The sequence below is a fragment of the Coloeus monedula genome, assembly GCF_965178545.1.
Source record: "Coloeus monedula genome assembly, chromosome: 3".
NCBI classification, from domain to species: domain Eukaryota; kingdom Metazoa; phylum Chordata; class Aves; order Passeriformes; family Corvidae; genus Coloeus; species Coloeus monedula.
The window spans coordinates 51,839,358-51,867,227 of record NC_138783.1 but is presented as its reverse complement, the minus strand read 5'-3'; the positions used below and the strand labels follow the sequence as shown (position 1 = coordinate 51,867,227).

Below are 27,870 nucleotides of genomic sequence, written 5' to 3'. Positions count from 1 at the left end.
GAAAGACTTGCAGCTGCATGGTTCTCAAACTGCTCAAGGACCATGAGAGATACAGTAAGAATGTACTCTTACAGAAGCATAATGTTTTCATCTTCCTAAAATTCAGATTTTGTTCTGCAATAACAGAAGGGAGTAGACAACATACCGGGCCTCGCAGCCACACAGACACTGCTGGCTTGGCAATCCCATCCGACCTTCTGCCCGAACAGGAGAGCACTGCTACCAGCACATCTCCCAGTGTCTGCACCAGCCTGATGGTGCTGCTATCACAGACCACCAAAAATACAGGATAGGTGAGCTGCACTCTACTGAACATCTCTGTGCACAGCTTCAGCAACTTCCATTTGTTTTGACATAAACAACTTGTTCAGCATTGTCTTAACAGACACTTCCTGTGCCAATTTTCTACCCTGTGGGTTTGGGTTTTTTAAAACGTTAATCAGATCTGTCCAGCCAAATGAGCTGTTCACTTTTCATAAATTGGCCATTTAAAGCAAAATCAAATACATTATTCTACAATTTTTGCCAATTATGTTATCACACGTATTCTTACACACTGAAAAGTAACCTGATTTTACTTAAAGCTAAAATAACATGTGATAACAAGACCTTGGAACACAAAATGCCATCTAGTCAGAACTGGCTGATTTAACATAGGAAGAAACCCCATACAAATTTAACAAAACAAAAAAGAACCGATTTTTTTTTAAAGAAAAAACAAAGATTTTACTCAAGTATTGGTCCAGAACTGTTTACACAAAGTATTTCAAGTTCTTTTTTAAAGAACAACTTGCACAATGTTAAATACAATAAATCCCTACATAACAAGTTTTGTACATACAAAAAGCACAGCTTGTAAAAATCTGTAAGACTAACAAACACTCCTGAAGAGATATTATTTAGTGGATCAAACTGCTGCAATATAAAAGTAGTACTTGATAATAAGCACCTAACCCATTTGGATAACCTCTATTCAGAAATGTGGCTTAATACAAAACTTTTATTATAAACAAAACATGGGATTTAACGTATAATACAGTGTTTGGATTCTTATCACAATCAATTGCAAGTTCATTTTAATTGGCTGAAAACCTGTAAACTTTAGCACTGTAGCTATTAGAGATCTGTTGTCTTAAAAGAACTTTAATGATACCTTTTTGAGAAGAAAAATACTAGGTTTTGAATTATTTACTATTATGAGTTAAAAGCTTTAAAATTTAATTTAGTCAACTAAAAATTAGTGGTATTCTAATCTGTAATTAAGTTAATATGTCACATATAAGAAGTTCAAATAACTCCATATAACAAGGTCCAACTTCCAGTTTCATACTTTTCACCTAATACTTTTTAAAGCTTTTTGTCATTTATCACTTTAGAACTTTTAAATGCAAATTCTTTTACATGCTATGCACAATGAAGCATTTCAAACCTACTCAACTTGCAGGTAATGAACAAATCACCTACTTCTACTTTTCTGAACCACTGGATTGACTTCTTGATGGCATGTTGTCTTTGCCTTTAGTGCAAGATTCTACTGGACATAAATTTCTCATATCCCTGAGCAATTGCTGTTAGGTAATGCCACTGGACTGGTTCACAACATCCACAGAAAGTAACTGACTTCCATCAATGATTGTCATCAAAGACAACTGTACATGTTTATCTAGAAAAATGTTAATTTAATGACGACTTTGGTAGCAAAAGGGTGTAAAGCTAAACATTGCTACCATAAACAAATTTTTATTAACAAATTAAACATTAAAATGAAGGCTTAGAAAATTGAAAACACTTCTCCAGATTTGCATACACCACCAAGCTGAGTGGTGCAGTTGACACACCGGAAGGAGAGGATGCCATGCAGAGGGCCTCACTGTGTGGGGCAATAAAGCAGAAGACCTGATTGAGAAGGGAAAAAGAAGATTCATTCAGATTCTTCTGAAATCTGGGTTTGCCATAAAGAAAAGCAAGGTCAAGGGACCTGCGCAGGAGATTCAGTTCTTGAGAGTAAAATAGCAGGATGGACACCATCATGGGTGTGGCTGGCAAAATAGCAACTATGTCTCCACCAGCTCAGAGGGAAACACAAGCTCTGCTAGTCCTTGTGGGGTTCTGGAGAATGCATATTCCAGGTTATTGTGGGCTTGTGAGCCCCACCCTCTACCGAGTGATCCAGAAGAAGAAATATTTTGAGTGGGGCCTTGAGAAACAGGCTGTTGAGCAAACAAAAAAGAAAAGAGCTCCTGTGGTAGCTCTTGGACCTGTTTGGACAGAACCAGCGGTGCAAAATATCCTCTCCACTGCAGCTGGGAAGCGTGGTGTCACCTGGAGCCTCTGGCAAAGAACTTCAGGAGAAACCTGAGGTCAGCTATTAGTGGTTTGGTGCTGCGATTATCAAGGATCAGAGACCCCACTACACTCCAGCCGAAAAAGAGGTATCAGCAGTAATAGGAGAAACGGGTGTCTATGTCTTCACAAACAACTAGATACCCTGAAAGAACCAGATTCTAGAAGAATGGGTGTGGGGGTATATATTGGAGGGGATACATGTAGTAGGCAGATTGGGAAGGCTATACCTTCCTAGTACTTCAGCCAATGGGGAAAGGGGGAGGGCAACATGTGGTCGGGAGGCTGCATTCTCCAAAAACTTAAGAGACCCCACCCCACAGGGGTATGCCCCAATGGACTCTCCCTTTATTCCAATAAAGTTGATTTCTGTAGGACTCCTCTGTCTCCTTTGTGGACACTGGCCTTTGTTTTCTGCACAGCAGCCTATGAAGGGGTTCAGGCTGCCTCAGAAGTTGTTGGGACAGAAGCACATCTCCTCTTAGCTCCACGATTGCCTGTGCTACACTGGATGTTCAAAGGAAACATCCCCTCAACCGATCACACAGCCAGCGCTACATGGACTAAGAGGGTAGCATTGATTACATGAGCTCAGTTGGGAATTCTGGAAGAAATCATGGACTGGCCAGAAGGCAGAGAGCATTGGGGCACTGCCAGAGAAGGAGACTTGTGCACAAGAAGCACCCCCACACAATGAGTTACCAGAACGTGTAAGAGGCTATGCCCAGTTTACTGATGGATCCTGCTGTGTGGCAGGAAACCATCACAGGTGGACGAGTCATTGAGGCTGCTGAAGAAGAAGGCAAGTCAAGCCAATCTGCAGAAGTGAAAGCCATCCAACTAGCCCTAGAGATTGCTGAACAAGAAAAGTGGCCTGTACTCTATACTGACTCCTGGATGATGGCTAATGCCCTATGGAGGTGGCAGCAGCAATGGAAGAAGACCAATTGGCAACCTAGGGATAAACCCCATCTGGGCTGGACTGCACCTGCAATGGGGCAGAACATCAGTGCACAGGTGACAAACATGACTGGAAACGTACATCAGGTAGATGTTCTCATGCCCAAAAACTGTGCCACTGAAGAACATTGAAACAATGCACAGGCAGATAAGGCTGCCAAAACTGAATTAACACAGGTGGACTTGGACTGGAAGGGTGAGCTATTTATAACCCAATGGGGCCATGAAACATCAGTTGTAACAGATGATGCCTATAGATTTTTGCATTTTTTCTTTTATCTGTTCTCTGTATTCCTTACACATATATATTTGTAGCTTTGTAGCTTCTTATCGTAGCTTAACTTCAGCATTTTCCTAGGCAGAAGGACAAAACAAATTTCAGGACCCCTATTCTATCTTGGTTCTCCCTGGCTACCAAGGTTGAAAACAGCTCTTTGAGACACATCTTCATAAACAAAGTGCAGCTAGTACCAAGGGGGGGGCTCCAGAAAAGGGCTGAACCAGAAGGGGGAATTACCTCATCACCTGTGCTTCTAATTGGGAATTCTTGTCAAATATGCTAATTTGCTAAACTTGTAAAAACTGTTTTCAGCCCATGTGGGCAGGCTTTTGTGGACATTTTCCCTATCTGCTCCTGGAGCCCTCCAATAAAGACCAGCTTTTATATTACCTCCCATACTAATGTTGAGAGTGTGTTGCTTCATTTCTAGGTTGAGAAACATCACAGATAGATGGGCTCATCATTGAGGGGCGGACCTGACCATGGAGGCCATTGCACAGACCATTCGAGAATGAGAAGCACGTGCTGCAATCAACCAAGCCACAGAAGTAAACTTCCCCTGGAATAGACGGCTGTGGCTGGAGTTTCAATATGGTGAGGCCTGGCAGATAGACTATATTGGATCACTGCCATGGACACACCAAGACAAGCATTACATACTCACCATGGTAGAGGCAGCAACTGGCTGGCTGGCAACATAACCTGTAAACCATTGCCACTGCTTGAGACACCATCTCAGGTCTTGGAGACACATTTTGTGGCAACAGGGTACCCCAGAGAGAATGGAGTCAGACAATGGGACTAATTTTTGAAACAACCTTATAAACCCTTGGGTGAAGAAACATGGCATTGAGTGGATACATCACATCCCTTATCACCCATAAGCCTCTGGAAAGACTGAGAGGTATAATGGACTGCTGAAGACTATGTTAAGTGTTTGGTAATGGGGCATGGAAGGATTGGGATGCAAACTGAGCAGAAGCCACTTGGCTGGTTAACACTAGGGGATCTGTGAACCTCCCTGGTCCTGCCCAAATAAAATCCCTACACACAGGGGGAGGAGATAAGTCCCTGTACTACACATGGGAAGCGGCTGGCAAAATCAGGGTGGATTTCTCTCCCTGCAAGAAAAGTCAAACCCATTAATGGGATGTCTTTGCTCAAGTACCTGGGTGTTATTTGGTGGGTAATGCGGAAGGATGGGGATGTATGTTCCAAGGAGATTTAACCTTGGGGGGGGGGAAATAACTGTGGTGTAAGTTGTATGTTGCAAAAGTAAAGCAGCAAAAATGACATGAACTGATGAAGCGTGAAATTTTGTGAGTAACAAGCAGAGTGGGATGCACAGGACCATTGTTGGTGCCCAATAATCAAGTGTGCTCCTTCTCCTGTCCTGAGCACCCATCCTGACAGAATCAAGCTCAAGTCATGGCCTGGTTTTAGACATCTGGAGGGGTGGAGGACACTCTTGAAGTGGGAAAATAATACCTATCTTTAAAAGGACAGGTGATAGCAGTTAATGAAAATTTATAAATCTTCATGTCCAGCCAAGGTCACAGCCCCTCTGCTCTGGTGAGACCCCACCTGGAGGACCGCATCCAGTTCCAGAACTCATGACATAGAAAGGACATCCACCTGTTGCAGCAAATCCAGAAATGGCTCACAAGTTGATTAGAGAGATGGAAGACCTCTCCTTCGAGAAAAGGCTGAGAGAATTGGGATTGCTCAGCCTAGAAAAGAGGTGGCTTGCTGGTGACCTAACTGCGGCCTTCCATTACCTGAAAAGAGCCTACAGGAAAGATGGGAGAGGGACTTTTTACAAGGGCATGTAGTGACAGGGAGTGGGTTCACACTGAAAGAGAGTAGGTTTAGATTAGATATTAGGAAGAAATTCTTTACTGTGAGGGTAGTGAGGCACTCAAACAGATTGCTCAGAAAAGCTGGATATGTATGTCCCCTCCCTGGGAAGTGTTCAAGGCCAGGGTGGATGGAGCTCTGAGCAACCTGGTCTCATAAAAAGTGTCCCTGTTCACAGCACAGGAGTTGGAACTTGATGATCTTTCATTGCCCCTTCCAACTGTTGAGGAATACAGCTGGTGCAGGTAGCTGATTTGTAAACTGCAGTTAGAGATGCAGATTGAGCTCTGGGTGGGAGCCCAGACAGACCAGAGGCAGTGAACTGCCACCTCTTTGCATAACAAAAGGCATGAAGAGGAGCGGCTAGCCAGGTGAATGGACACAGCAACACAGCAGGAATGGAAGACTCAGAAGGGAAGACTCAAGAGGAAGAGCAAGACTTGCCTTAGACTGTGATGTGTAAAAGCCCAGGAGTTCCTTTGTTTGAGATCCCTCCTCAGAGGCACCAGCCCAGGCTGTTTCTGTGTTACTACACTGTTAATATAAATTGCTTTATGGAACAAGGTATCTGAGACCTGGGGTCAAACCAGTAAGGAAACCTGGTCTGACTCTGAGCCAGGTGCACAGGGAGTCAAGCGAGGCACCTGTCAGATCACTGGAGCTACCTGCAGTGAAGGAGTTTTGGTCCCAGAAATTAGTCTGGCACTGGGAGAGTGACTGTCAGAGAAGTCTCATGAAGGGTCACACTGGGAAGCTTCTGTAACACAACCCAGGCCATTCTATGACTTGCAGAGACACTCAAGCAGCTCAAAACCTCAAAAGTGCAAACAAGAAACAAATACATAACAACAGCGACTTCCATTTTTGTTTAAACATTGAGATTCTTTGTATTTATACAAAATAGAGATCCTATCCCTCCTTCAGCAGGAGACTCATCTGCAGATCATTGATCTTTCCTCATTACCCAGGTGCTCCTTGAAACTGTTGCTGCCTTTGTTCCAAAGCTTGTTGACTTAACAGTTGCTGTTGTTTCTGTAGAAACTGCACTACTTGTGGGCTTCTGAGTAGGGACTGAAAGAGAGAGAAAGTGAACTTTACTTTACAAAACTCACATAAATTAAATAGTTCCCACAGTAATATTTTTCCATTACACGAATTTGCACATTACCCACTGCTGTTGTTTAATTAACCCCAGCAGACAAGTAAGCATCAGCCTCTTCCTCCCTCCTTACTGTGGGATGAAGCACTGCCCAGCAATAACTAAAACAGCACTGCTTTATCACACTCTTTTTATCACAAACTCAAAGCACAGCCCCATACAAGCTAGTGTGAAGAAAATTAACTGTATCCCAGCCAAAACCAGTACACCCATACAAATGAGAGTTCAATTAAATGCTGCAGAATTACAAAACACACTCACAAAAGACATCTAGGAATTGTTTCAGGACATCAGCAGGTAACCAGAAACAGCATTAATACACATCCTGAAAGGATATCCAGAATGTAAAGCATATACAGTATTGCAAAAACCCTGTAAGTATAGCAAACAGTAGTAATATATTGACATACTAGAACCAAAACATCTTTTAATTGTGCTTCAGTTCTACTACTGTGTTTCAATTGAGCTGATTTCTACATTTCCCACTGTAGATAGCTCAAAAATACTTTAATAAATGAATAAAATATTGTAATTCTGCAGCAAAGCTCATGTGCCTGTCAGAGTTCAAGCATCAGGACTATGCCTGTAGCACATATTTTAGTTTTAGGCAGTCCTGTGAGGAGCAGGGAGTTGGACTCAATGATCCTTATGGGTCCCTTCCAACTCAAGATACTCTTTGATTTTCATTGAGTGTCCAGAATTTCCCAGCATTTCAAAACAGCAGTCCATCCACAGGGAACGAGTTAAAAAACTCCTCTGCCTTCAATCAAAAGGCAAAAGTATCTAAAAGTATTTGCATCTGGCTCCTGGCCTGAATAGTTGCAGTCTGTAATTCAACTCTGGTTGCTCACTCTCATTCCTGCATGGTGGCAGCACAAGTGATTGTGAGGTCAAATGGCAAATCAGGTTGAGAGTTGATCCTTCCAAAAACTAATACAGGAAAAGGGTTAATTTTTCAGCTGAATGAATTCCCTAGATGCTTGCTCATTATCCATGGTCACTTCAGTGATATAACCAAAGAGGTACTGCAACTGCAAGTCAGAGGAGGAAGAGAGAAGCAAGAATCAGATCAAGGAGAATCTGAATTTCAAGAATACTGAAAGGAAGCCTGAGTTCTTAAAGAGCCTTGACTTAATTTGTGCAAAAGCTCTCAACATGTATTAAAAGAGCTTCTAGTTGCTGTACTTCTATAAAAAGTAACATTTCATTAATAAGATACCATTCAAATTTAATTAAAAGCCACATCAATAGAAACAGCCAAGAACGGGGACAGAAAGCCACTAAGTGGGGCATGAAGAATGAGACAATATGAAAACTACTCCATAGTTCATTACTTGTTTTCCTCATAAAAATTGAAAAGCTATGAATACTCCTCTGAGTTTTAGTCATAATCATTAAGAAAGTGCTATCATTGAGAAAGAATTATCAAGAAATACATCTAGGTAGTTGTATACTTAAGACTGACGTGATGTTTCTTTCAAGGCTTTCCAAATTTCTGAACAAGCACTACAGCTCTTTAATGAGGATTGTTAAATTCCTTTCCACAGGTAACAGAGAGAAGACAAACAGTCCCAATAACTTTTGGAGAACAGGGACTGCAATAACATGCAACAAAAAAGTTGTAATAAAGAAGCTGAACAAACTGTACGTACTGACTAATTCCCCCACACCAAGCTTAACTTGTTAAAGGAGAAACCAGTGTTTAAAAAGCTTATGACACATGCCATTCATGCAGTCTACAAATATTATAAACCACACTGTGTGCTTAGAGTTTGCTTTATCAACACACATACACACAACTTTAAGTGTGATATGATACAACTTCTAAAACACACCACAGTAAAGCTTACATCAGACCTGAAGTCCATTCACTGTTCTCTCTAAAGCTTTGATTTAACAAGCTAAAACCATGTCAGTTATACTATAGGCATTATTTAGCCTAAAGAAACCACATCTGTTACTACCAAAACTTCAGTTAATGTGGCAGTGATCATTGCATTTAGTCATCTTAGTATTCTCCACAGAGAGGCTGAAGTACACAACTCTGAAGCATGTTTCAAATTTGAAAATATGCACATGCAGTGTACACTGATTAAACTGATTTTCTTTTTCCACAATGGTGACAGGTAAACATTGTTACACTGCCTTTATTTATTTGAGTTCAAAACACCTCAAAAACAAGACTTACCAGCCTCTTTTTATTCAATACTTGTTCTAAAAGAGTAGGTCTTGCTGGGCGATCTCCAATGGATCCTGTTCTCTGCTTTGTAACAGACACTGAACCTTCAACACTATCCTGCACATGACAGAAAACAAAAAAAAAAAAAAAAAAAGGAAGTCAGACTATAAACTCTGATACACTGACACACAGAAAATCCCAAGAGTAAAGAACATTTGCCTCCTTAATCTGCAAAGGAAAGTAGCACAGGAATGGAAATCTATCTATTCAAAATTTGGCCTCTTCTTTCCACCGCATTTCACTATTTCATCAGTAAGAGTGAAGCAGTGCAGCTGAGTTAGTCTCCTACACTGCAAAACTAAACAGGTTACTAGGGGCTAGTTAATGGCTTCAATTTATTTTATTGCATTTCTTAAAAATGAAGTCATTCCAACAGGTCAGTCTCCAGCTAGCGAAAATGAATGATATTTACCATTTGTAATTGGGCAGGAATGACAATAATCCTTGTAGTACCAAAACAAAACATACTTTAGAACACTATTATGAACTTGCCAAAGCCACAGGGTTGTTTTTTTGTTTTTTTCCAAGTTTATTCTGTTCCTTTTACAATCACCAGTCATCTGAATTAAGGCATACTAATACAACATGGCTCTACAATCTGCTCTAAAAAAAATAGGAATGGTTTGGAAAATTTCAACCAATGTTGAATCCTATGTGTATTACATTTAAAACTTACTGACACTTTCATTTACCTGAAAGGTTCCAAAAGCAAGAACAACAAAGAAGTATCCCAGAATCTTTCACTTCTATCCTGTGCACAGAAGTGAAAAATGAAACTTCTACTAGGAACTTCTACTGAAAATGGCCTTAATAGAGACCACTGCAAAAAAACATGGTAAGTTTAGCACTAACTATCCTGCTTTCTTCTGCAAGTTCAAGCCTTAATTTCCTCACATTCAAAGCAACCTGCATTTGCAGAGACCAGGAAAAGAAAACCCACCCTCTTCCAACATGCGATAATCACTATTTCATGTCACAGATCAAGAAGTTTTAACCCATCACTACATGAAATGCAGCATTTTTACCCTTCTCCCATACCATCCCCTCTTCTGAACTAGCACAAGTATTGTGTAGATACATCATGAATCAAGCAGGATGAACTATCAGGGAAGGAAGAGAGAAAAGGGAAAGTCATGCTGGTATATAAATCAAGAATTCATTCTCATCTTGAATCATATGTGCAGCTTCTCTTCCCTCACTGGAGAGAGAAGTAGCTACTAGAGTGAGAAAAGGCTCACAAAACAGCAAGGATGATAAAAGTGCATAACTTTTTCCTTGGAAACAAGCACACTATGCCTTTTCAATGCGAGAAGGGAAAAAACTTACAGGGCAAGCCTTCCAAGTAAGTATCATAAACTGAAGAGGAATTAATTGTTATGATGTAAACACTACCTAACAAATTAGGTTGACACCAACAAGATTCAAAAAACAGGAGAGTATTCACACCAGGCAGCAGACCTGAAGAAACTACCAGAATGTAACAGATGCTCAGAGCTTACAAGGGTTCAACAAAAATCCAAAATACTGTATGGAACACGTATCACTTAGTTACAGAATACATCAGAAAACCTCAGCAAGTCCTTTGAACTGAAAGAGGAGAGAATATTCCCTAGCAGCATCACGTACACTTCTCTTTCTTCAAAGCACCTGCCTCATGGCTTTTACAGACACACAAAAAAAGATTCTTTTGTGTGACACCCAGTATGGTTACTATTATATTTACATGAAGAAAAACAGAAACAGGAAAAGATTTTTGATGGTCAGTTTGCAGTCAGACCAGTTCCCAGTCACACGACTCCAGAGACAGCTATGCTCATATAAAAGGGTGGCTTTTAGCAGGAGTGCCAAATAAGAATTTTTTTTTTCTCCTGGCAGCCACAATTTTATACCTGCCCCTTTGAGCACAAACCAGTCAGCATCTTCAAGTGTAAAACTATTTTCCTTTTTCTATAGCATCTAAATACGAGATCGGAAACACTAACTCTGTACAAGCGACCATCAGAGAAGCGTGTGGTTCCTACAAACTGTAGGAAAAATAAAAATTAAAAAGTCGAACGGTACCATCAGTTTTCCCACTGATAGTACTTCCCCATCTAAACAATACAAATAAGCTTATGCAAGTTAAGCATGAACTAGCAGTGGTCTAAGTATTTACCTGCCACTTAATATAAAAGTAATAACCAAAAAGCATCCTAAAGAATCTACACAACTGATTTTTATGTACCTGATCCCCAACGGCCTTTGTGACTTTAAAACCCCACACTTCAGCACCAGCTGAGTAACAAGTCTGACATCTCTCTTAGATCCATACTTTCCTACAGAGGAAAAAAAAACCACGCTGCACAGCGAAGCATCTTCTAGGGATACTTCTTTTCCTAGAATCTTCCGCTATAGCTGTAAGCTTCTACAACTTATGTCAGAGCTAAAAACAAACGGGGTTTGCTCTGGCAATCAGGAGGAAGAGTGAGCTATAGGGCGGCCCTAGACTTCTCCCTTTCCTCTGGAAAGGTCCCATTCCGTCTGACAGAAGCCGGCTTTGCAGGGAAGCCCCTACTCCCACGGACCACGCGGCACGCAGGCTGCCCCCCGAGGATGGCCTGGCCGAGGCCGCGCCGCCCCCGCCTCACCTCGGCCCGCGGGCCGCCCCCCGCGGCCGCCGCCCCGCCGCCCCCCAGGGCCTGGTCGCTCTTCTTGCGCTTGTACTTGTCCTTGTAGATCTTGTTGCGGTGCCGCTTGCACATCCAAGGCTTGCGCTGCTTCACCACCTGCGTGGTGGTCTCGCTGCAGCCCTGGTACGTGCAGCTCTTGCACTCGCCGCCCGCCGCCGCTTCGCCGCTCGCAGCCCCCGCCGCCGCCACCTCCTCCTCCTCCAGCTCCTCCAGGCTGGCCGTACTCTCGCCGCCCGCCGCCTCGGCCTCCTCCTCCGCCACCTCCACCTCGCCGGCGGCCCCCAGCTCGTAGAACACCATGAGGCCGCCGCTAGCGGAGGGCGGCAGCTGCGGGTCGGCGCTCGGCTGCAGCACCACCCCCCCCGCCCCGGCCACCTCCTCCTCGCCGCCGCCCGGCTGCATCACAAACAGCGCCAGCTGCTGCTGCTGCTGCTGCGGCGGCGACGAGGAGGAGGAGGAAGAAGCGGAGGAGGCGAGAGCGGCGGCGGGGCTGCCCCGCAGGGCGGCGGTGCCCGGCCCGGCCGGTCCCTGAGCGCGCCGCTCCCGCGCCGCCCGCGCGCAGGCGCCGCGCGCACCGCGCATGCGCCCCGGCCGCGCGCGGGGGAGGGGCCCCGGTAATGGCGGCACCGCCCCGTGTGGGGGAGTTGGCATCGAGCGGGCACCGGCACTGCTGGAGTGGAGCCCTTGTGGCCGTGTTAGAGCCGCCAGCGTGGTTTGGCTTCCCGCAAGGGGAAGGCAGCACCCACGATTGGTAGATGCTTGTGCTCGAAAGGAGCGACAGAAGTCAGGGGGTCTGCAAGCAATCAGAAAATTGTATTAGTCTATTGCGCGCTTGGCGTGGGAATTGGTTTGTTAGTCCCTGACCTACTGTGTAAGCACACGGCAGTGGGTTTTGAATAAAGGGGTAGGGTCAAAGAGAGAAAAGGTGAATTAAAAAGGGGAAGAGGGGGCAGAGAGGAAAATAAAGGAAAAAGGGGGGAAAAAAGGAAAGAAAGGGGAAGAGAAAAGAAAAGGTACTGCTCAGGCTTGGAGGGGGGGTATCTTGTCATGGACAGGTTTCTCGCTTTCTATGGAAATAAATTATTGCGCGCAGTCTGTTCTTTCACGTCTTTCTGGAAATAGGTCAGAGGGCTTCGAGGGACTTGGGTGGTGTTGATCTCCTCCTATAGTCCGTGCCCGCATCTTGCGCTCATTCCTTTGCTGTGGGATACTGTGTTGCGCTTATCTCCAGCATCTACAACAAGGGTGTTTGTCCTGGAAATGTGCTGCCCTCCCTCCGCATGGTCCCTGTGTCCAGCCACATCTTGTTCTTTCTCACAAAGTGTCAGCACCAACAATCCTTGTTTGTTAGTGCAAATAATCCTTGGCTGGCTCCATGGCTATCCAGCTATCATTTTTTGAGACACGCACTTCCCATTATATTCTGGGATTCTACACCCTGTGAGTCTGCTCAGCCTCCTGTCCTGCTGTGCTCATGTGATGGCTGTCCAGACCTAAACTTTCCTGCCACTGCCTTTCACCAGTGCTGTCTCTAGGCTGTGCTTTTGTCCTTGCTCTTCATCCACTGTCACTTGAGAGTGCAGATACGGGGATGCAGTTTGACTTCTCCCACTTAGCCATTTTGTTGCCTCTAGCTTGCTGTTGCCCTTGTAGCTGCCAGCATGCTGCTCCTTGCCCTTTCTGCCTTTGGATATCAATTCTCTCCTTGGGTTACTTCTGCATGGCTGCAGAGAAGTCCCACTGACTTCTATCTCCTTGATCACCTGCTATTGGCCCCACTTTATTTGTCTTACCTCCTTACTCTTCATGGGATCTTGCCTTTCTCATTGCACACAGCAGTTTATCCCATATTAAAAAACACTGCTGACTCCATTTATTCCCTGGTAAGTACCACAGCTCCCTTTTCCTGTCAGTAAGATAAATGATTATGCTGGTTGCAGTTGTAGCAATTCTGCTTCACCCTCGATCTTGTCATAATACACTTCTCTCTCATTTGTCAAAATAGTTAATGATGGGTATAGTCCTAGAAAAATCGCAGTGAACTGAAACTCTGTCCTCATTGCCTTTGACCAAACAGTCATCTTTAACATGGGCGAGATGACCTCCAGCTCCAGGGTTTAAACTAGAATTACAGACTATTTTTGTCAGTGAAGACTTACTTTGCCCACATCTGCTTCACTGTCTTTCATCTCTGTTACAGCCATGCTGGGACAACTTGCCAGAAGCTTTCTTTAGGACTCAGCCTTGCATCTGTGTCAGTAGTGAAACATGTTAGAATTACACATTACCTTGTTTTCCTCCTGCTTCTTAACTATTTTGATGTTGTTACAAAATGTTTTTTTCACATTATAGGTCCATTGAAATAATTCTAGTTTATTTCTTTTGCTTTAAGTGAATCTTGAAAGAATGTCTTCCTAAAATTCAAAGTGCTTCTGACATTAATTAAAATAAAAATCCAAAGTAATAATGAATCAAAATCAATCACATTTTTCTCCAGCCATACTCCCTGCACATATACACACAATAACTAATTAAAAGAAACAGGAAGCTGATAACCTTTAAATCCCAGGTAGAAGAGTTGTTTGGGCCCTTCATCACCACTTCTGCAAAGCCCCGCTGAGACAGCAGGGTTTGGCATGGGCCAGTCTGACCAGCAGACTGAAGCAGTTAAGGGCTACATGAGAAAATTATTCATGGAGTTAAGGTTTCCAACCAAATGCTTTGCTGAAAACTCCCTCTCTTTTAGAATAAGTTGAATTCTACCTTAGACACTCTGGTAACACAGGGGGATTTCATTGGAGACTGTGCCTGGAAGCATACTTCAACTCCATAGTTCTCATTTTCCTCTTCTGAAGAACAAAGAACAACAAAAAGCCACAGAAAACTAACAGTACATTACAAAGATTTTGAAGGTGTTAATTAATTAGCAAATCAATTTGATATTTAATGCGTCTATTACTGTACGGAATGTGTAGTATTATCCAATTTTTTTAGCCCAGAACATTGTAATCTACTTGCTTGAGCGCACAGAAACATACACAGGAAGGAAATTAGTGACAGCTAACAAATCAAATCCTTCTTAAAAAGCTGCCACTGGTGTTCTTTTCTTTCTGCCTGGTTTGCTCAGAAAAGAGAAACACTCTGATGGAAAAGAAATAATAAAAAAAAGTTGTTTCCTTGGGCTGCACTTCTGTAAATCTGGCTGTTGGAGAAGGAAGGTCATGTTTGGAAAACTTTATCATCAGCCTGTCCATCATTGCTATGCAGCCAGGTGCAGTCGCACCATGTTTTGTATTCCCAGTACAATTAAAAAGAGATGACAAATGCAATTATTGAAATGTCTTAAGTTCATTTGTCCTTAGGCTGACATCTCTAAATAGATATTTACATAGATTCTCCAATTTTCTGCTGTCTCTTTCATTTGTGTTTGTGAAATAGTTCATTTTAATGTTCTAGATTTCTGTGCTAGTTCTTAATATCCAGTTCTTAATTGTCTCAGAAACAAAATGTTTTAAAAAACAGATACAGGTTAAGATTCAGAAAGGTAGTTGTCATTGAAGAAGCTGATTTGTCCTGCTTATAAACCAATATAGTACTAATGAGTATAGCTGAAGTAATATTTTCAAATATTACTTTAAAGTTACTTTAGCACTTTTCTATGAGGAATGATATGAATTTTGTTCATTTAGTATCTATCTGTGTGTCCATCTATCTTGTACACAGAAGTGCATTTGCCTTTATCATGCTGTAAGAGCACAGGCCATACTAAGAACTTCTGTGAGGCATGGGACTCTGAAATTCATACATCCATGGTTGTGATATCCCTACAAAGAAAACATAATCTAAATGCAAAGTACCTTGTAACCTTACTGCTATTGGTTATTGGTTATAAAATTAACAGGTTGAGTCAAGGAGAGCATTTGGGTTTTTAAAACAGAAATGAGTGGTACTTGAAAGATACACAGGAATGAATGAATGAATGAATGAATGAAGACTGCTGGAGGAAGCTGAGAACTTATTGTTTTTAAAGCACATTCTTTAGAAGCACATCGTTTGATGAGGAATCCAAATGCAAGTGTATAGTCAAGAGAGATTTTTCTGCTTTGTTGTACCTTGTACTGCTTAGCAAACTCCCCATTTATTCTTCCTTCTTGCTCTTGATGTTCAGGCCAAATTGCACAGTGATACAGTCATGGAAAGATTCAAAAGCTCAGCAGTCTCAAAAAAAATCTGCCCTCAAAGGAAGGCAAAGCACAGGGTAATCAATGTACTCACTGATACAAATGCCCAGGTGCCAATGAGTGCTGAAGTGTTACCATGAATAGCAAGGCAAAGGAGTTTAAGCTACTGTAATCAGTTTGTTAAATCTTGCTTTTCAGATAAGTATACAGAAATTTGATGCCAATTTAATCAAATATTGTAAACCTCCCTCTTTGCACTGTTTGAGTGTATGAAATGAGTATGTTCAGAAACTCATTAAGATTTATGAATTACAGACAAATTTAATTTTGCAAATCATAGAAATCAAAAACTAACTACACAGAAGTTTGGTTTGCATTATGATATGTATTCTGGTTTAAGTATATGTGTGACAGAAATGGTCATTAGAAATAGGTTGCTTTCCCCACGGCCCTCTCATTTTACATGGTTACCTTTGTCCTATGACAACAGATAAATTAAATAGGTATGCTGAAAGCAAATCTCCCCTTTCATATATTTACACTTAATTAGACATAAATAAATCAGCTTTTTAATAAAATTAACATTCACAGTGTAGTAAAACCAGTCAAATATAGACATGAGTGAAAGTGTGCAGGACAGGAGTTAGAATATGCCCTGAACCTCACACTAGACAATTATTAGCCCCTGTTCTCTCCACAGCTTTAGTTACTGGAACACTACTAAATTTCAAAACTGTGTTTCTTTGATGTTCTTTTAAATTTCTGAGGTAAAACTTAGCTGCAGCCCATCTTGTTAGTCTAGGTGATTTCCATTCACAGTGAATGGATAGTGTTTATTGCTTTTAGCATCTAAAAACTTTAGGGTCGGATCAGTGTCTTTCTGTTGCCACCCCATGCAGAGCCAACATCCTTGGACGTGTCTTGAGCTGTCTCCTAGTCTATGTGAGTTGTTATATATTCCTTTGTGGTATGAAACAGTGAGCACCTTTGCAGAGGTCAGTATTGCTAATTCTAGTTATTACTGTTTCACGGGTTGATTCCCTCTCAGTCTAAATCATTGAATTCAGGCCTACTTTAATATAATCTCTCTCTCCTTGTGGCCAAGAAACCATGAATAACAGAAAATTGCTTACTGTAGAAAAAGTAGGTATAGTCACTATGCTTAATGAAGCAGTAAATATCAAAAATGGGATAAATTTGCAAAAATGAAAAAAAAAAGCAGTAAGCTCAGTTTTAGAGTATGAAACGTTCTCTTTCAGTAGAAGTAGGGAGAGCCTTGCTTATTAAGAAAGTTAAAACTAGGTGGAAGCAAAGCTCTAGGTGAGGGAAGCAATCCTCTCCTGGCAGGGAAATATGTCAGATCAGCTGCTCTGTCCATTGCCAACAGCTGTGGCTGCCAAATACAGGCAACTCATGCCTGTGTCAGAACGTCAGCATCTTTTCCTTCCTGCCTTATAACAATTGATAACGTTGATCCTGTGTTCTGGCCTTCGTGCTGACGTTCATAGAATCATAGAACAGTTTGTGTTGGAAGGGACCTTACAGATCATCTAGTTCTAACTTCCCTGCCATGGACAGAGACACCTTCCACTAGACCAGGTTGCTCAAAACCTCATCCAGTCTTGGCCTTGAACACTTCCAGGGATGGGGCATCCACAAGTTCTCTGGGCAACCCATGCCAGTATCTCACCACCTTTATTTTGGGAACCCCAGAGCTGGATGCAGCACTCCAGGTGGGGTCCCACGAGAGCGGAGTAGAGGGGCAGAATACCCTCCCTTGACTGCTGGCCACCCCTGTTTTGGCGTGGCCCAGGATATAGCTGACTTTCTGGGCTGCAAGCAAACAATGACAGGTCCTGTTGACCTTACCAGGGACTCCGTTTCACGATGTAAGGGAGTCACACCTTGGGGTCACTCACCAACTTATTCACAGGTTGCATTCTGAGTAATCTTTTATCACTTTAATCAAGCAGTGAAGTATCTTCTGTAGAGTGGTCATAAGTATGTTTTGCATGTCATTTCACGCAAAAGCTGGAAGATTTACTTCTGGCATAGTTATCTGGACAGCAAACTTTATGTTTTCTATTTCTGGCTCAATGCCACACATGTCTCACATATAAGTGTTATCAAAGGTGTCTAGATTTTCTGAAAGATGTATTTCACTCTTGAGAATCCCCTTAGTGGAAAGGGTGGCTCTAACCTATTAACAGGAATTTCTTTCTTGAACTGGAGCTATTTTTGCACACTTTTCTAGCATTTTGTTGAAGCTGTGAAACAGCAACTTTGTCACTTCTTCTACCCAATCACAGAGGCTTTTCTGTTTTGTTTTTCAATATCAAATGTGTGTGTGTGGCGGTGTTGTTTTGATTTTTTCTTTTTATGCCACCATTCTTTAAAGTGTAAGAGAAGCACAATTGCTTTATCTTCTTTGTACTTCAGCAATGTAGAGGGCACCCACAAAGGGAAGGGCAGAGGCATAGAGTGTTCCTGACACAGGGAAGTCAAGATGCCCTGGTTTATAAAATTGCATGTTAAGAACTGCCAATAAATAAGATTTGTTGGCTCCTCATTTGTATGTTTTTCTAGCCCACTCTTCTTTTCCTTTAGAGAAAGTCAAGGAGAAAGGAGTCCAATTCATGGCATGTCAAATCTTTTGCTATATTCTGCTCAGTAATTTATTCCTATTCTCTTTGAAATGCTTGGCAAATACAGGTACAAAGGGAGTTCATATGTAGGGACTTTATTATGATCAGATTCAGAGATTGAAAGGAATTAATTTTTTGCAGGATAGAGGGAAAGGAGTTATCACTGTGTAGGACTGATGCATGGCTTGATCCTCGGTAAATCACATATCTGTGCCTAAGAAGCTATTTATTCTCTCCTTTCTCAGACTGGCATTGCAAGACTTTATTTAGATACAGGAATAACATTTTCTAGGTAAGTATGCTGTCTTTGTACTGTGTGCATACAGCTATTCTGCCTTTCATCTTGGCAACCAAGAACATATCTAATTTGGACCTGAATGCTGGCCCTTGTTGGAACGTCCTTGGGGACCCAGCTGGTTTCAAAGCCGTTCTATTAAAGCTGGGTGTTTAAGCAGTTTAATTTTGGAGGAGTCAGGACCCAGACTTCCAACTACATCAAGTTGGTTCCAAGTACAGGAACATGAAACCAGCTTTCAGGGAGCTCAGGAGGGATTCATTAATGGGCCATTAGCACACAGCTTAGTCATTAGCTTATATCTTCTAATTACAATTGCCTTTATCCTTCTTCTCTTTCAGAGATCTAGGGACAGTTCCTTGGTTACTTATCAGATGCCTTGGGACTGCTACTTCACATGAAACATTTTTCTCAAACATTGAATTTCTTGTCCTGTCATGCAACATCACCTCAAGCATTCATATTGATTTACAGTCATTTTACCATGCTGGCATTGCAGCTACATATACCTGATGCACGTATTTCTGGGGCCATGTCACACACTTGTAGTTGAGCATCAAAATTTCTAGGCAAAAGAGCTCTTCCATGTATTTTTACAGAAGGTTTTTGTGAACCCAGGAGTCCCTGGTGTCACCATTTGGCTGAGGCACATCTGTTTCTTCATAATTCTTTATCCATTCCTGCCAGAAGAATAAATGTTGTAATCCACAGGCTGAACTTCTCCCAGTTGGGATCAATGGCTTGTATTATTCAGGAGACACTCAGACCTTGTCCAGATCCTGTTTATTGTTTTAGAAGTAGCTATTGGCATACAGAAAAATAGAAGTTATTTTGGTCACTGCAGACTTAACAATTATGCTGAGAAATGCTGCTGGTTGCATATTCTGGAGTATACATATACAGGAGTATTAGTGAAGATTATGTCCCTTTGTACATTGGAGGTGGTCAACTTAAGATACAGAATTTTTCCAGGAAGAGGCAGATGCTCAAGGAGCTTTGTGAAGGACTTACTGTGGTATAGCACTCAGAGAAGACAATCTCCTTAAAGAAACAGGGCATAATTTTCCCCTTTGAACCGTGCCACCCCAGCTGCTGCAGATTTTCTCTAACTGTTCAGTATAGGAAAATCAAAGTGTTTGGACTACAGCGATGAAGTGCTGTGTAATGGTTTTTATGAGTTGACAATAGGTAATAAACATCATGAATGGTACAGAGTAACTTGCAGAAAAGTAGGATTTGTCACTGCCCAAGGGCCACAAGTAATGTCCTAGAGGAGAAAATGAGTTGTTGAGTCTGCAGGTCTACCTTAGAAAGTAGAGTGATTCATGGATAACTGTATGGGAAACATGGGAAAAGTGCTGAGGGCTCTTGGTATGTTAAATGTTGAGAAAAGTAAGGACAAGTCCGCCATGAGGTCTTTGTATGTGTAATGAAGTTAGATTTGTGTTCTAAATAGATGGCAACTTGTAGGTTTACTGAATTGTTAGCATTCAACATCCTTTTTTGTGTTTTGGGAACAGGCTCATGGTGGTCTGTGCCACACAATTTGTTGGATGGTGCTTGGAAGAGAAAAAATGTGCAACCTAGACATTTCTGTCCTCCACTCTATTTCCCAGACTTGTGCATCCCATATAGAGCTGGGCATTTAAGTTATTGGAAGCAGAGTAGGAAACATAAAATGCAATTTGAATATCCTCAAACCACTGAGGCATTTTGTTTAGCTCCCCACATATGGACATAAGGATAATTATGAGTTATCCTCTTTTCAACAGAATATTTTACATAAAAAATTCTCACCACTTCTAAATGTTCCTCTTTATATTGCAACTGTTGTTCAATCCTTACATTGCAGCTGTTGTACGATTCTTTGTAGTAAACAAAATCGTTCCCATGGTATTATTTTCTTATTATAAATTATTCTTCACACAACAGCTTTAGTGAAGACAGTCTTATTCCAAGTAATTTGTAAAAGTTGACTAAGGTCCAGGTAATTCTTGCTCAGCTGCTTTTTCTCAATAAAGAATTATAAGGCACGTTTAGAAACATGTAAAAGTCTGAAAACTGTAAATTCTTTCCTCTGCTTCTCTTTGGCACGATCACTAGACCAAGAATTATCTCTTTTTTTTTATACTGAAATGAGGAGGATCAGTAGCTTTGGACCAATGCTTTGAGGATAAAACTAATTGTCATTCTGCAGTGTAAGGAGTACACAGATGCATATTTTGGACTTGATTAGCAGTGATGAAAAATGCAAATGCTGTGTTTTATGTAACAAACACAAGTTGGAAGTTTAAATCATTGTGCTCCCCTGAAACTGTCTGTATTACAAAAGATTTTTAGATGCAGAGAATCTAGATGTTACATTCTGCCCTTTTTTTCTGTTTTAAATAGGCACTATTGATTTTATTGTTTTCAAAACAGTATGAATAAAATGAGTATATGTCTACATATACTTGTTCACTGTCTAGTGTGAGGAATGGCTAATTGCAAAATCCAGCTCTGATTTAAAGCCTTAACAGCCACACTGAAATCAGTAAGAACAAAGTCAACCCTGCCAATTTCCACACAGTTGCACAAATACCACTCAAAGCTGAATTTGGACCTACAAGCCCTTTATTTGTTGACAGTCTCTTCTATGACTCAAGCCTTACTGTCAAGGAAATCACAATGCCTTTACATACTCAGGCAATGTCTGGAAGATCTGTCTTTCTTGTGGAAGAAAAAGAAAAAGAAACAGTAATACAAAAGTAAGTCACCACTCCTGACTGCAATGGGATCCCCGAAGGCTAATAACTTATTTCACTGTGTTTAGGCCTCCTAGTTTCCCCATGACCTGGATCTCTTGTTACAGGGGTAACAGATGTCTGCAATGACATGACCAATTGCGGCTGTGCTTGGCCTATTTCCACTGGTATCAGACTTGAGCTTGTATACAGTATCCTTAATTTCTTGGTAGCTTGCTGACAGGCAAGGCAGCCAGCACTACTTTGTGTATTAATGTAATCCCTGAGAATTGCTCTTTAAGCCATGTCTAGGCTTGTTTTTGGTCCTATCTGCTTCTTTACTCCCACATAATAAAGTGATTGTGCTTAAAGTAATGGACTAGGCATGTCCTAGTCAGGCAAATCAACAAAACATTTGATCTTTTAACAGTTTATAACAAATAAATCATCCTATTACATTAAAAGCATAGAATACCAAGGGAGGGTTTAGACTGCCAGTACTAAGACATTATTAAACTTTCTAAGAATTTGAGATAGTAATTTACTTACATAAGGGATACTGCCCTATTAAGTGCCAGATTATGATAAAGAAGAATTAATCACAGAGTAGAACATCAGGGAACCAGTAACCAAGACTAATTGAAGTCACTGTGGAAAAGAAAGTTACCCTAAACAGTAATTATAAAAACATATGCTACATATAAGGATCCACATCATGTGTATAGGAGTTAACTTTAAAACAGGAAAAAAATGTGAGCAAAACAGTTTAGGAAAAAAAAAATTATTTAAAAGAAGATTTTGTTAGATGGTTAAAAAGGACAGTTCCAGTCTATCAGAAGGGACGACTTTGGCTTAGAGCCAGTTTTGGCCCAGTGATTAAGCCAGGGCAGGCCTTGTGAATATTAACTTATATGTAATGAAAAATAGGTAAGGAGGCATATATGATCATGAAATGTAGAAAAATGTTAGCATCACATAGAGAAAAAGAGAAGCTGAAGATTTTTAGAAAATTTATTCTTCCTAGGTCTGCCATTAAATGAAGATGATAAAGTTATTATGAAGGAAAAAAAACAGAGGCTTGATAAATATTTCTGTTAATTAATTGAAAAATATACTGTGTTTTTTTTCCATCATAAGAGGAAATTAAAAGTATTTTCTAGTTCTCTAGCAACTCAGGGGGATATTGAACATCTGAAAAAGAAAAATTTTGTTAAGTCTACAGTCCTGTGTAATTTGTACCCAGAGATCTGAGGAGCTGGTTGAAATTCCCTTTTAATAAATCTTAGATCGCCATAGCTGCTCCAAGAGGCAGGAAGACTAGCAATGCTGCAGCAATATTCCATAGACAGGGACAGTGGCTCAAAGCCATATATACTGGTTATCCTGATTTAAGTCACACATGTATAAATCTTCAGTTTTGAAGCCTAGGCATGAGTTATAACTATTAAAGGGTTGGATATCAGATACAGAGTAAGTGCCAATGAAGTTTTTTTTTCATAGGAAATACAACTTCTAAAGTTAAGTCTGGCTTTGTTTTTGTTTTTTAATTGTATTTTTAAGATTATATGTGTTTAAGAAAAGTACAAAATGCAATCTATTTAGGCTTTGTCAAGTAATTTGTCATTATATCAGTGCATTCTGATTAATATCAGTATTGTACAAAAACAATAAAGGAACAGTAAGAAGATAGTGTGGGAAGTGATTTTTAAGACAGATGCCAGTCATGAATTATCCACACAGGGTCATAACTGAGTATGAACAGCTGTAGCAGGATTTTACATAGAGTTGTAGTAATCCTGATATTTTTCAACATTTGAATTAGTAATTTGAAAGTAAATTCAAAGAGCTGATGCAATTTTCAGACTATATGAAGATATATCATATGGTAATTTATAGTGAAGCTGTGGCTATGTCCCTGCCAACCTCAAAAAATCTACTTTACCACAGTAAAAACTAAGAACACAAAATTCAGTCCAAGCTTACAGAATGGTGAACTTTTTACTGCAAGAAAATTGTTCTGAAAATGATTTAAAGGTCACAATATGCAAACATCTCACCAAAAACTCTTACTGTGATGTTCAGGTAAAAATGTGTCTTTCAGTACTTACATTTAGGGAGACAAGTTCATTTTCCTTTAGAACAGTGGTGAACTTTCATTATGAAGTAAGACTAACAAGTCACATGAGCTTTTCTGTTTTAAAACTGATTTATAGAAATTGGATATATGCAAAAAACCAATCAAACAAATAAAACCCAAAACCCCCTCACCCTTTACAGCAGAGATTTAAGTGCAGCAATGACCTCAGAGTGAGATATAAGTTCATTCAAAAAAAAAAGAAGACCTGACATATGATACAACATAAATATAAGTAGGTTTTTGAAGATAAAATAATGGTAAGTGAATTAAATTGAATTAAATAGGGAAAACTTCAGGAGAAAGATAAAACAAAACCAAAAACCAACCAACCAAAAAACCCCCACCATTTTCTGGAAATTGAAGTCATACAGATTCAAATGGGACATTGGGCACAAATTTTTAACAGTGAAGCTGATTAGCATCTGGATTAAGCTAATAAAACAGTGGTGGATTCTCCAGCTTTCTGGTTTTTGGATTCAAGCATAGCTAAATTGCTGGAAATGTGTTTAGCCAAACATAAGATGGCACAGTAAAAGGGGAGCTGTGTGATACATCTGTGAAATGGTCTGTGAAATACTGGAGATTCAAATCAGAGTATCTAATACCCACTTCTCATGGTAAACTCTGTAAACCTCCTTCAGTTAACTGTATGTACCATAAATTTTACTTTTGATAGTACTCAAGTTATTAATATCAAAAGACCACAGAGCTCAGTCATAGTAGCTAGAACAGGTTGTAAAACTGCTATTTAAATATTCTGGGCAAACCAAATCCTGTGGAAATATGTTCTGCAGAGATTTCTTTTCCTTTCGCTCCATTCTTGGAAAGAAACATTCCTCTCTTATGGAAGGTCACGTTTTCCTAACTGTAGCAAAGGAGAAACTTGTCTTCATTTCCACCTCTTCTCTTATATTACCTCTGAGTTGTTCCCTATACTCACTCACAGGAATTCCCTTTAGCAGGACAATGGTCAGCACTGCCACCTTTTCTCTAGAGCATTGAGAGAAGCAGAGATGGGATGTTGACATCTGGGTATTTTCTTAGTTGTGGAGACTCAATGGTTTTGTAGCAGTAATGCTCTTCTGTGCAACTACTGGGGCTTTCCACAAGGCTTTTAAATTTCTTCACATTGGACAGCAGTTTGGGAATTTGTATCTGCTCGTGTATGAATTAGATGCAGCAAAGCACAGCTCATGCAAAACTGCAATTCAGATAATGGTGCTACTTCACGTTTCAAAAGAGGCCCAGCAAAGGAAGACCTGGTAGCTTTGTATACAACCACTTGCATATTTGAAACAGTCCAACCAGAATGATCTTGTAAAGAGGAACATTTTCTTACAGAGAAGTTGCCACTGCAGTGACTGTCCAGCAGGCTGAGACTACAGCAGTATGGTCAGGGTGAGGGACAAGTTTTGCAGATTATGTGGGAACAACAGAAGAAACAGGCAACATTTTCTGTCTGTCTTTCCTAAGAGCCAAGCAACCCCATGATGCTGCTGGTTCTGGCAGCCCTCACCATGAAAGGACAAAGCAATCTCATAGCAAAGGTCACTTTCTGAAGCTTTTTATACTTTATGTTCCATTCTCTCCTAAAATAGCATTTCGTCTTGCTCTTTCCATGTGTATGCCAATAGAAAGGCTTCCTGGCAGAAAGGCTTGGCTGAGGGGTTTATAGCTGGCAGAAACCAGGAAGTGTAATGTACATTGACACAATTCTCTGTACCATGCAGAGTGTCATTTCTACTTTTCAGAGCCATTCTGTGACTTCTGGCTCAGGGGAAGAAATTGGACAAAATTCTAATTCTGAATATTCTTGGCCTGGGTTTTTCCATTAAAGGTTTTGTATGAAAGCTAATTATTTTCTAGTCCCACTATCTGATAACCGTCCATACTGATATCCATCTAAAGAAATTAATATGTTCCAAAATTAAAGATTAAAAGCTTCTAGCTTGAGGAAAACTGGTTTTGCAGCTCTAGCTGTGAATCTTTGAGGTTATTTGCAGAAAAGACACCTGTACTTCACAGAGAAGAGAGAGGGAGGGGAGGAGAGGGATGAGGTATGATCCATCAAGAAAAATTTCTTGAAAATGTGTTAGGTTCCTATTCTCATGTGGGTGATGTGTGTTTTACCTACTGGATCGTGTTCTGTCTGGCACTTACCCAGAAATTCTTGTGACACGGAGACTGTCTCTGCTATTTGCCATGCTGCACCTACCAAAAGTCCCAGAATCATCAACTGACATTGCCAAGAATCATCATAGGAAAATGGCATAAGCTAAAATTATCTAAATAAGCTAAAAGATGTTAAACAGGCTAAATAAGTTAAGCCAAAGACATACATCTGAAAATCTTTTTGTTAAATGCTTGAATGAAAAAGAAAGTCTAAGAAATCAACCTTTCTCACTGCTCTCAAAACACAATAATAAAAGAATCAATTAGATAAATTAAAATGTGATGAGAAGGGACCATTGCTCTCCTGCTAAATAGAGTATGCAAGGTCAGGAAATAAACTACAGCGCAGTAAGAAAGGAGGGCCATTCACAACCCCTATATGGCCAGAAACTCCAACAATGATAATTTCATCCAGTAGAATAGTTTCCTTTCTTTTCCCCCTCATTCTTGCAAAGTCCAGAGAGCTGTTCCTGAAATAACAAACTCTTGTTGTGATTGGAAATTAACTTATCTTCTTGATTCACAGATAAGGGATTTAGATTTGTCTTCAGACAACTTCATGGGATTCTCCAGTGAATTAAAATGTTCCACGTTTCCTCAGAAAGGCGTGCCTGGCATTGTGAGTGTCCCATGATTCTGGTGGAGCTGTGATAGGTTAGTTTGTTGAGTCTAAATGCAGAATGATATGTGAACAAGTGAACGTACTTTTAAAACTTCTAATTTTTTTCCATTTTCTCCACGACAGATCTGTTCCATAGATAAGGCCCAAGAACTGGAAGTGTCCCTTCATCATCAGCATCTCTGAATGCCTTCAGTAAATCAAGCTGAACCTGGTACTGAAAATATTATGGATCACCCATACCTAGTTTTTAATTAATCCTCTCTCCTTTAGCATCTTTTTTCTTTTTTGGTCATTCTCAAAAGACACATATTTTTCAAATGTCTCTTTCCCCCAGTTTTCTTATGTGTGCCATAAAAGTCTCTCTAAATCTCTGACAGCACAACCATGACACTTATGGTTTTGCTATCATTCATTTGATGCTAATCTGTCTCTGTTACTTACATATTCATTTTCTTGTTTTCCCAATTAAAATTCCACCTGTCATTACTCAAATTTCAAACCCTAATTACTCATCAAAGCCATGAAAATTCTGAGAGGAAGTCAGTGCAGTTCTCCAAACAGTGCCTTGTGTTTGTGTTGACTCCAACCAAATCTGTATGGAAAACACTGAACTAAAAGAATTACTTTAGTATTCAAAACCTTTTGCTGAATCAAAATTAAATCATTCTTGATCATTGTAATTATAAAATTTGGAAGCATTTCCTCCCAAATAAAAACTTTAAATTGCTGGAAGGACCTCCTTATGGGATGGTAGCTAACAGTGTCAGGGAGCAGTAGCCTCAGAAGCCAGGTAATTAAAACTCCTTAGGAGGCTGTCCTCTCTGAGAACAGTAGAGTCTGAATCTAAATCTCCTTCTGGTCCAGTGAGTGTTGAAATACTGCTCAAATGCTGGCCTCTTGGAAATGTCATAGCCCTTCCAAAGAGCAATAAATCCTCAAGAAAGTAATGAGGTTAATCAAAAGATTATTTTTAATAAAAACTCTCATTTAAGACAGTTCCTCAGGGGTCAGTAGGAGGTGTGAGCATATGTATAACTTCTTTGCACCTCTAGCATCTTTGCTGCTCTTGCATTTGGTATGCCAGCATCAGTTCACACCCCATTGTTGCTAAGGAATAATCTAGGCTATTTTCTTATTATTTTTTCTAGTATTTTTCTATTTTCTTGTTTGCAAGCAAAAAGCAGCTAGTGTATTAAAATTATTAGGAAAGCAATGGCAAACAAAACAGAAAATAATATGCACAGTGTGCCTCTTTGAGGTGCTTAGTACAGTTCTGGCTCTATCTCAAGGGTGATAACAAAACTGGAAGAGATACAGAGATGAGGGATAAGGACAATCAAAGGTATGGAACTGCTAAATAATAAATAGACAAATTAAATAGACTGGCAGAGAGATAAGTGAGAGGGTGGAAAAGTCTGTGAAAATGAGTGGCTAGAAAAGAAATTGTAAGTTTTTATTATAAACTCTTTCATCCAGTACAAAAGCAAGAGACCTTCAAATGAAACAAGCAGATGACTGGATAAAAGCAAACAAAAGAGGTGAATTTTGTACAATATTCAATCAAGCTGTGAAAAGTTTCCCTGCAGAA

General features: G+C 40.4%; 1 protein-coding gene across 1 annotated transcript; it reads right to left on the bottom strand.

The window, feature by feature from the left end:
• Positions 1–6,296: 6,296 nt before the first annotated feature.
• RFXAP (regulatory factor X associated protein) lies at positions 6,297–12,071 on the bottom strand. Its single transcript, XM_082278314.1, has 3 exons — positions 11,466–12,071; positions 8,788–8,895; positions 6,297–6,511 (listed from the first exon to the last, which is right to left on the bottom strand). The coding sequence occupies exons 1-3, from the start codon at positions 11,907–11,909 to the stop codon at positions 6,401–6,403; spliced, it is 663 nt and encodes a 220-aa protein (XP_082134440.1). The 5' UTR covers positions 11,910–12,071; the 3' UTR covers positions 6,297–6,400.
• Positions 12,072–27,870: the final 15,799 nt, after the last annotated feature.

Bases quoted from the DNA above. Each gene is read 5' to 3' on its own strand.
- RFXAP (XM_082278314.1), bottom strand. From the start codon at position 11,909: ATGCAGCCGGGCGGCGGCGAGGAGGAGGTGGCCGGGGCGGGGGGGGTG. The intron at 8,896-11,465 runs GTGAGGCGGGGG...TGTCATGTGCAG, and splicing joins GGGGCGGCCCGCGGGCCGAG to GATAGTGTTGAAGGTTCAGT. The intron at 6,512-8,787 runs GTAAGTCTTGTT...TCTCTCTTTCAG, and splicing joins TATTGAATAAAAAGAGGCTG to TCCCTACTCAGAAGCCCACA.